At 52.6% G+C, this 10,673-nt stretch overlaps 1 protein-coding gene across 1 annotated transcript in view; it reads right to left on the reverse strand.

Moving 5' to 3' along the window:
• Positions 1-9,699, reverse strand: part of PLXNA1 (plexin A1) — a 145,424-nt gene extending 135,725 nt beyond the window's left edge. Inside the window, exon 1 of the mRNA XM_085324285.1 lies at positions 8,354-9,699. Coding sequence (XP_085180411.1) covers positions 8,354-9,526 — 1,173 coding nt within the window. The 5' untranslated portion in view covers positions 9,527-9,699. The remainder of the gene's footprint in view (positions 1-8,353) is intronic.
• Positions 9,700-10,673: the final 974 nt, after the last annotated feature.

Raw genomic sequence — 10,673 nt, forward strand, 5'->3', positions numbered from 1 at the left:
CATCATTCTCAGGCCAGACAGAGGTGCCCAGGATGAGTTTTGTAGCTCAGGCTTCTACAGGGCAAGGCAAAGCAGGGGAGGGAGCCCACAGGTACCTGCAACAGTGGGAARGGAGGCAGGAGGGACAGGACCAGGACAGCTGAGAGCTCGGATGGCTCAAGTGAAACATCATAGCTCATGACCTTTCTCCATGGCACGCTCTCAGTCTGAGTCTCTCCATCCAAGGCCAGGCCTGACACCCTTGCTGCGCTACTCTGACCCACTGAGCAGAAGTGGCACCTTTGGACACAAACTCCAAGGCAGCCCAAGGTCTAAGCTACATCAGGTGGGAGAGCTTAGCCTCTCTGGAGGTCYCACACCAGAAAACAGCTGCATCCTGCTGGACACCATCAGAACCAGCAAAATCCACCCCGAGAAGCCCACAACCTGTCCCAGATGAGGAGCAGCTCTGGCAAAAACCCTGATGGCCTCAGTGACGGCATGAGGTTAGCGCTGCAAGGGAGGCACCACAAAGCACAGGCGCTAGGATAGGCAGCCTGCTTGGGCCATGGGATTTTCCGCTTCAAGAGATTCCTTATGTAATTCTGAATTTAAAGGGGAGAGGTTTTTGGCAAGCAACTGCCTCTAAATACATTCCTGTCCCCAAGGGGCTTTAAATCCATACAGCATGTGCATGTAACATATGGGAAAATGTCAAACTCCTAAGCTCCACATACACATATGCACTAAATGGCTCCAACTGCTGAAAGCAACAACCCCATGACTTTACCCCCAGGCACAGGTCCAGGCAAGGGAAACCATTCCCCAGAAACTGAAGGTCAGCACAGCCAGGACCACTTAACACCCCAGGAGAAAGCTCTGAGAAAAGCTGCCCCTGCAGCTAGCTGTTAAACAAGGACTTGGCCACTCAGCTGCTGCACCAAGGCATGCTGAGATATCTCGCAACAGGCTCAGTGCTGGCAAGGCTCCCCAGGTGCATACCAGTTGGTATCACACAGTTAAAGTGGAAAAGTGCATGATGGCAAGCCTCCCCCACGAAGGTTTAGAGCAGCATGCTTTACCCCACGTGCACAACTAGCAACATCACTTGCTGAGCCAGCAGGACTCCATCACACATCCAAATGCTGAATTCTGGGAGTAGCAGGTTCAGAAAAGGCTAAAAAGCCACCTGACTGCACCAAAATAGAGCAAGTGCCCACATGGAAGAAGAGCAGGAGCACAGTAGAGGCTTACTTGGAGGGGCAAAAAAGGAGGGGAAGGTTACCCTCTCAAAGGGCTGTGGACATCATCAATTAAACCCAACAGGTATCAAAATGAAAACAGACTACATGAGGGATGACACAGGAAGAGCGGAGTCTCCAGGTGGGTGGATTTGCTCACACCAACTTCCCTCTGCAGCACTGCAAAACTGAGTAGGAGCTCTGCGCAAGCACAGGAACTGGCACTTGCACGCTCTGCTAGGGGAGGTCAGCACGTGCAGCTTCATCCCCCAGAGCTGGGTGCACAGCAATTGAGCATCTTGCACACAGAGGGGGGTAATAAAAAGAACGAAAAGCAAGCCTTTTTATGTCCAAGCCCAACGCATTCACAGCCAGCACTGGTTCAGTGTGACACCACTTGCTACAGCTACAGGCTGCCTCTGCCTCCTTGTCATGCCGTGGGGCTAACCCAAAGGCCAGCAGTCCCGCTCACAGCGGCAATCAAGAATTAGCCAAATGCTGTCCTCTTAGCAGCAGAAGTGCTGTTCTGCTTGCTCAGTTATTCTAACTTCCTTTTTTGGGGGGACGCCCAATTTAGAATATGGCCAAAGAGTAAATCCTTTCCTTGTATGACCTTTTTCACCTCCTTGCCTAAACTCAGACGCCTTTGGGTAAAGCCAAGCACGCAAGATATACTGTGCAAGATATACACTAAGAGCAGGGAGAAGGGGGCAGCATGCACCAAGAGTGGGGAGAAGGGGGCAGATCCTTCCAACTGGAAGGATCTACATCAGTTTGCAGAAAGAGGGGGGGAAAGGAAATTAGCATCTCTCAAGCCAATATACACTGAATCCTGAGGTTTTCAGAGTCCTCGCCAACATATCCACCAGCCGGCTTGCTACGGATCTTCCTCTGCATTGTGAGGTTGGAAACTTCAGAACAGCAGATCCAATAAAATTCATCTTTCCAGCAACAAACTGAGTTAACTTTAGCAGCCTGTAATTACTCCCTTCTGCCTCCTCAGAATGCACCACTCTTAGGGTAGCCAAAGACTTACAGATTAACCCCCCAGAGCTCCCAAAGCACGCCAGCTCCCTGGCACAAGAGCTCCCAGTTCAATCACTAAGACGACTCTGCTCAGGAAGCGGCATGTGACCAAAAGCTAATTCATAATCCCCAACATGAAGCAAGAATGAAGAAATGTATCAGCTGATAACACAGCCCCATCTCTGTGATTCTTCAGGCATTTTGCTGAAAAAGGCTTAGCCCTTAAGGTGAGGTGAGAGAGAAAAGTCTCTGTTTACTGGCATATGTTTCATCATGCTTCCAGARTCAGGCTAAATCAGCTAAACTAGAGAGCACTAATAGCTGGTGAGCTATTGCCTTACATTAGAGAGGAGGTTGCACCTTCCAGCACAGACACGTGAAAACCACTTCCTCAGATAAGATCCAAAAAGAGAAAGAAAGAAAAATGCACCAGTCTCAGCCCCAAGAAAACAACTCAGTAGCCCCAGTGAAGCTCAAGGAGTCCTGCTGACCCAGGCTCACGTGCCCAGGCGCTGACAACCCTGAAGGCAAGGTGCCCACCTCCGCTCCCAGCATGGCTCTGCTCTGCACGTCACCCATCTCAGCAGGGTCCCCCCTGCACCACCGCCCCGAGGAGAAGAGCRGCAGCAAAGGGGTTCACGGCAAGCTTGAGCCCCAGGGGGGCCAGAGCGTGGCCAGCGAAGGTATTTAAGCCCCAGCAGCCCATCCCAGCCAATGCAATTTCTGTTCTCTCCACACTCCGCAGCTTCCCCAATCTCATCAGCTGCTGAATATGCACAAGGATAAATGTTTATGGTGTTTACTTCACTCTGCTTTGTCTCAACAAACTCTCTGGGAAATGACAAATACAGCTGCACTCCAGGGCCACACGGAGCACCCGCCCACCACCGAGATGCAGCACTACCTCGATAAACTATTACGCCGACAATTAGCTCATTAACAGAAAACTGCCTCGTTAGGGAAGCGCAGGCAGGCACCACTGCAAGGCTGGGCCGAGGGAGGCAGCAGGAGGGTTACAGTACCGAACCGGCCAYGGCAAAACGCGAGAGGGAGGGAGAGGCAAAGTTGTCACCTCTGCTGTCACCTCACGCTGTAGGCCCTCGGGGAGGCCAGGTAAGGAACACACGGGGGTTAGCAGCGCCGAGGCATTCACTGGTCCCTCAGCTAAGCAACCAGAGGCTGACCCTCCCAATTCACCCCACCGTGGGGACATACTACAGAAACCACCCTGGGAGCTGTGTCCTTCAGCTTGCGCGCAGCTCTGCAGGGATGAGAGTTTCACACCACTGCCAGCAGGTTTTCCTGTTTGGTTGGGTTTTGCTTTTTTAATTTCAGTGCAYTAATCTGATGCTGCAAGGAGCTGCYGATACCAGTGTCAGCTGTCCCTAGCCACAAGACACCCCACGGACCCCACCTCCTACCTTTTCTACCCGCATCAAACCACCTCTCCGAAAGAGGGTCAGAAAACTCAGATTTCTTCCGGGAATCAGGCTGAAGGAGCAAGGAAACCAGGCGCCTCAGACACTCWGAGCAGAAGCAGTGCTGGCCAGACGCGGGCTGTCTCCTTGACATGCCTTGTCTCATTGCCTCCCTTCAAGCCCACTTACAGAAGCAATGAGGGAGCAGACAGGAGAGGCGAGATTCATGCCATTTAGCGTTATTAATTGGTCAGTAATTTGCCAGTTAATATTATTATATATTCCCCCTCCTCCTGTGCCTGTCATTCACCACCTGCCTTCCCACTGTCTTCTCAGGGGAAATTTTCACCTATCTGCCAGGGGCTGCTTTGTGGCAAAACCGATGCTGAAAGCCAGAGCCTGGCGTCCAGAGGCACTGCCCCGCCAAAGGGGCATCTCCAGGGGCTGAGCCCATGCTTGCTCCCAGCTTTGTTTGCCAGCCACAGGATAGTTGCTCTGGCAATTCAAGTACTCTGGGAATCCCCAGCCCCACCCTTGCTGCAAATTTCCACTTGACCCTGAAAAARGTTGCTCTGGCTCCAACTCACCAAAATCATTGCACTTTCCTAGCACTGCCAGATCAGAACCTTGCTTCCCTACCTCTGACATAAGGGCATGATGGGGAGACCTGAGCACATCTGGCCAAGGCCATGCATTCCTCTGGTCCCTACATTACACAAATAAAGCAAAGATCTGGGCTACACAAGATCAAATATCTGTTCTCTCCACGCTCAGTGAAATTCCAGGAACAGCAAAACCTCCACATGGCCTCAGGAACAGTTTAGGAAGTGCAGCTGGGGTAGAGGGAATGGACAAGATGGTCCCATAAGATCCCATCATTGCCCTTGTGTGCATGTGACCCATTCTGCATACGGACAGAGACCTGTGCATAGGTCTGAACAAACCTGAATGAGGAGTCTCAGCACCAAAGGGGTTAACAGACAATCTCTGCAAGCACTCCCTGCCAAAACCACTGAGCAATCAAACAGGGTTTGGAGGGCTCTGCCTCAATTTTGGGGGGATTTCTAGCCCAGGCAGTAAGCTGACCCCCTCTCAGCCTTATAAAGTAGGTATTGCTACCTTCTCCCCGGCCCAAAAGAGGTAGGGAAAGCTCTTGGATACCCAGGCTAGGATGCCAGGAGCCTGCTCAGAAAGTGCCTCCTTCCAGAGTTTGCTCACTTTCTTTCCAGCTGAAGGATTGCTGGTTCCCAGAAGGGAAGAGAGAAACAAGAGATTGGAATGAGGTCCCCCCGCCAAGTTTGTTCGGCTCACCAGTGCCGGAGAGGAACTGCTAACATCTCCCGAGTGCTCTGCCAAGTCTGGCGGCCTCTCCTCCTGGCTCTGACACGAGCTCCAGAAAATCCAAGCTGCCCTGCAGCACTCTGGGATTAGCATCCCAAAGTTCACCTCGCTGTCATGGCAGCTGTGGCCAGCCTCGGGGGTTGGTGCTCTGCTTAGGAGGTATGGGGATAAGAACAGAGGAAGAAGGGTCCTAGCAGCACAACCAAAAGACCTCCCTCACTCTCCAAGATGTTTCAACCCTTGCCGCCTTGAAGCTTTTGTCCAGAGGAGAGGCTAGAACACACGATGAAGGTGACCCCTACGTACCGCCAGCACAGACTACAACCAAGGAGGAACGACTTCCCAAAACTCACCTTCATCCACTCATGCCAACACAGGAGGACCAGTCCTCAAGAATTTGACTTTTTAGCACCAAGAAATCCCTCCCCCTGACCACTGCTGAGCTAAAGCAATAAGGCTTTAGCATTATTTGACTTTCCAAAGGAGACTTTAAACCATAAATTGTGATCAGGAGCAAGAGAGCTCCTGGGACATTTTCCATATGGCTCAGGTGTAAATCCCAAACTACTGACTTTCGCAATTCACATTATATACCTCCTTAGAAAACAACATGCCCTTTACTTTCTGACCAGCATTCATCACTGTGAGATCTGTCAGCTGCCATTACCCATCCCAGAGGTGGCTGCATTTTACTGGGGGCACAGAGATTCCTGCCAGAAAGAGGTTACACACTCTGTGGGATCCGATTTGGCTTGCTCTCAGCACAGCAAGGGGCCATCCTCTCCCTGCTGTGCTTGGCACGCAGGACGGTGCTGGGATAGCAAACGTCACCTGGCCCCCAAGGCAGGCCTGGTACCTGGCAGAAAGCAGCACCTCCCCAGTTCAGTCTAGCTGGCAGCACAACCTAACAGCAAGAACCACCACCTGCGTGAACCTGACCACTGCAACTTCGGTATCCRCAGCTCCCCACCCACAGAAGCCATTGCAAGACAGACATACACCCTTCATCACCTGCTCTCCCTCTGCCTTGCAACATGGTAACCCTGCAAGACCCACTTCTATTGGATTCAAAGAGCACCTTGATATTCAATTACTCATGAGGAACTGGCCACCTGGGCCGACAGGTAACCATTSTAGGGCCCTACTAGCATGAAACCACCTCCAAAACAGAAGCAGATGGACCCCACAAACAGGGACTGGTGCAGTGGCCCCRACAGCCACTTAGGACACACACACCCTGCAACAGGAATAGCCACACTGTCCAGGTAAATCCCCAGGACCATGAGAATTGGACTGCTCCTCCCCCCATGCCCATCTCCCAGGGCAGATGGGGGACGGCTCTACCTAAACCTCTCGCTCACACAAGCTGTCCCCGCCACAACTTCTCCAAGACCTAGACATCAGCCAGGCGCTCCCAGAATGAGCCAGCTAAAGACTTACGACACCACCTCTGGAGGTCTCTAATTCAACCTGCAGCCTTGACTGCAGCAGTTGTGACCGTACAAGCTTCAGGATCTGCAGGAAATAGAGGGCACTCAGGGTTACTTGTACGTGGAAATTAGACTCTCCCCACAAAGGCGATACCTGGCTGAACTGGTGCTTCCAGTACAAGAGCATGAGCATGACAGATGTTTGACGCTGTGAGATCCTCAGGAGGTGCCTGCCAAGCGGCTCCTACGCTGTGTGCATGGGGTAATGCAGCCACTGTGAAAAGGCAGCTACCTCTGGGATGAACAAGGGAGCTGTGTAGTGGTGCACAGCAAAACATAACTCTTCAAGACAGGAAAGGCAGAAGAAATACAACGTCGGGCAAAGCTGCACTGGGGACCAAGAGCTGCAGAGCTGGGTTTTGGCCAGGAAACAAGTTTGTCCTCTCTCTTATTAAAGTACGCTTAAAGAGCACAACAGGGCCAGGCCATCAGTCTTAAATAGCGCGCTACCAGAGCGCCTTCAGCAATGAAGCAACTGGGAAGAGGCACGTGCTTCCCAGTACTGCCTCAAGGAGACAAGCACTACCTACTGGGTCACTGATCTACGTGGCACAGCTCGAGACCTGCACCTCGGGTCCAGGCCACACACAGCCCTGCTCCGATCTTTCTGAAGTGCAATGCGATCAGAGCTCCTGAGCAGCAACTTCCAGTGCCCATTCCTACTCTCCTAGCAGATGAATCTCCACTTGCACAGTCCTTCCTCCTCCTCCCCTTTCCACTCCAGTCATGGCAGGGGAAAGGCATGCAAGCAAAGCACCCTGAGAAAGGGACAGCCAGGGAGAGATGAACCCAAGGGAAAAAAAAAGTCAGTTCAGCTGCTGAATTAGATGTTTCTTAGCTTGGGCTGCCAAGGAAATAGTTATCTGGAATGGAAGTGCAAGCATAGGATGTGCAAACCCCACAGGATTTCATGGCCTGTGCCACAGAGCAGCAGAGAGACGACCTCTCTGTGCATGTGACACTGCATCCAGCACGTGGGTGCCAAAGCAGCCACTGTTTTTTCCCCTCCATCCCACGATGTTTGCCTGCAAAACAAGAACTTTCCTGAGATTTACCAAGATGCCACCAAGCACCCACCAGTACCTCCTAGCAGCCTCTCACTGCAGCACAGAACACAGCCTGCCACGGATGCAGCCTTCCTCACATTAGATAGAGAAACAGCCAGGCCCTGAGCTCATTCCCTGCTCAGGTGGCTGCAGCAGGGCCAGAGCCCCCTCCCCAAACACAGTATTGCCAAGGGAAGCAGTGGCAGACAAGCCAGGAGAACATCTAGAGCGTGGGAGGAGGCAACTTCTCTCCCTGAGTCAGCAGCTGTGCAACCCAACAGGCAGCAGTGTAACGATTTCATCATTTTCCACCAAAATTGAATTAGTTCAAAGCCAAAATCAGATTTGTGAGCCCAGTGCTCTTGATAGCAAACCCTTTACTTTGTCAGGCAGCTGTTAGCTGTCTCCTCCGGAACTGCAGAGAGGAGGGAGGCAGGGAAGGCAGGACACATGCTCACAGCACCTGCGACCCACCACCAGGCACCCAAAACCCAGAAAAGGACACGGGAAGGAGCACAGTACCCTCGTCTCCTCAAATCTGCAAAGATCAACCTGTGTGGGCACGCAGGCAGGGTACTTAATGATAGTCAAGGGCCACAAAGCAAGGCTGGGAAGACATTGGTGATACCAGGGATAGGAATCAGCAGTACCTCCCTCAGACACTGCCAACACACACACACCAACCACATCTTACAGCAAAGCCCTTCAACACACAGATCCGTGAGGGGTAACTTGGAAGGGTCTGGGGTCTGAGGTCTGGAAGCCAGGGACTGAAGACAGACTGGCTGGGGCAGAGACAAGCATGAACTCACCGAGTTGATACAGCCCAATTCCTTATTCAAGAGCCAGGGCAGTGAGAGTTTCCCTTCCCCTCTGTAGCATGACTGGATACGCTCCTTGATCTTATCCTTGATCTTCTTCAACGTGAAGAGGCAGAGCACAGACTCCTTGGGAGGCTTAACCCTGTTTTTCTGGCCCTGGGAGAAGATGGTGAAGAGGATATCCTCCTGCTCTGAGATGCCCAGGTACTTGGCCAAAGTCTTGCCAGGCTTGGTCAGGTAAGCGTCCTGGATCAGGCGGTATTCAATGCCATCCTGCACACAGCCAATGGGGAACTCCACGTACGAGTAGAACTTGGGGTCATCCACACAGAGGCGGACGATCTTGGAGGTGAAAAATTGCTCCCCAGTGGAGTCAGGCGAGGTGAGCTGGGTGTCCAGCTGTAAGGTCAGGTAGTAAACAAACTGCTCACTGCTGAAGCTGTAGATGTAGTAGATGTCAAAGGTGGGAAACTTGGAGAGTGTGTCTGAGGGGATCTTGAGCTGGGAGGAGACAAACTCATCCTGGTAGACGAAGCCAAACATTTCCGCATTCTCCTCATTGGCCATCAGCTTGCGGCTGGAGAGCGTRGGGAAGTACTCCGACTTCCCATCAATGGGCGTCCCAATGAAGAGCTTGTTCTGCCCATTCAGTACCTCAATGATAACCCCTGACATGGTGCCTGACTCATTGACACTGGAGAGGTAGTGTTCCTTGCGGTGGTGAGGCTCACCCAACTTGAAGAGGTCATCCAGCCGCAGGAACTGGCATATACCCTGGGAGGCACTGCCGCAAGCGATCAGCCGATTCCCAGAATAGTCCACCAGCAGCAGTTTATTAACATTGTTGGTGGTGACCAGACCATGTGGGCAGGACTGAACACTGGGCGGAGGGTAACACTTCTCATTGTCCTCCACGGGCCCTGTCACATGGGTCCGCAAGAGCGTCAGGTTATTGGAGAGCTTATAGATCCGATTGACAGCTCCCACATAGACCTCCCCAGTTTTGTTATGGACCACCAAGTGTGTCAAGCTCCAGTCTGTAACTGGGAAAGTCCTAAAGGGAGACTTGGGGCTGCCTTCCGCCAGCGGTAGCCAGGTGCTCCCCAAGAGCAGCAGGGTCCAAATGTTGACAGACAAGTGGTGCTTGAGCCAAAGAAGCCACATTGCAGCAGTGTCACATCCGGCCAAGGCCGTGTCCAAACCCAGCCACAAAATAAATAGAAACAAATCCAAACTAAAGGGATGGGGGAATTAGGAGGAGCTAACAGGACACAGTCTCCTCTGCTTCCACTGGCTCTGCATTCAGGACATCATGGGCACTGCCAATCTGGTCAACCCTAGAGAGAAAAAGACAAAACAGAGATTAGAAGGCTTTCCTGCAACTCCTGCCACGGTATTAAGCTTGTTCCCACCCAGCCAGCAGAGACTGTGCTGCTTCATGCTTTTCTTCTAGGCAATATAACAAAATGYCCCCACTATCCTCTATCCCAGAAAAGGAAACCCAGAGATGCAGGGACCAGGGGAACCTGTGAGATGCTAACAACTCCAACTGGTTGCACACGCATGCGCACACACTCCTACACACAGCATATTCCTGATAYCATCAACCAGAAAGTTGCCATTTGCTTTGTTTCACCATCCTGACCTCTAGCACAACTCCCTCTCCAAAGAGGGCCATACCCTGCTCTCCACTCCACCAACCCCCCTGGGAGGAGCAGCAGCCGCTATGAACATCCCTGCAGATGCTAGCTGGACCGTGCTGACACATCCCCGGCAGACAGTGGCCTCGCGACTCGTTCCGGCACGCTGACTGCATACAAATGTCTCCGCGGAGCATAGCCGGCCCTGACCCTGCACGCCAGGCCTGCTTTTAAGACCGTTGGCAGCTCTGAAACATTACCCAGGGATCGGCTGCTAACAAGCCGTTAGCTGCGACGCAAGCTGGCTGCCCTTGCCCCATTTCATCACGCCACCAGGAGCAGATGCAAAAACCTGGTTTGCTCCCAGCTYTGAAGCACACGAGAACCCACACAGTTACTGCAGAACGCCCTCTTCCACCTGCAGAGACATTTCCCCAGACCGAGGAGTACCCAGCCCTCCCACCAAGCCAGCAGATCTCCTTGGCAATCCGTGTCCAGCCCCTCAAGTGCAGCAGTGACCATGCCCTGAAGCAAGGGCACTTCCAGGTCTCCCCCAGCATGCAGCCCACATCCCATTCCACCATTAGCTTAACTGCAGCTCAGCGCACCGAACGGCTGGCCACTAAGATGACACTGCTTTTAGTGAAGGCTAAAGGGGTGGGGACTGGGGG

This window comes from Rhea americana, unplaced genomic scaffold, assembly GCF_003343005.1.
Source record: "Rhea americana isolate MKP2758 unplaced genomic scaffold, rheAme1 scaffold_120, whole genome shotgun sequence".
Lineage (NCBI taxonomy): Eukaryota > Metazoa > Chordata > Aves > Rheiformes > Rheidae > Rhea > Rhea americana.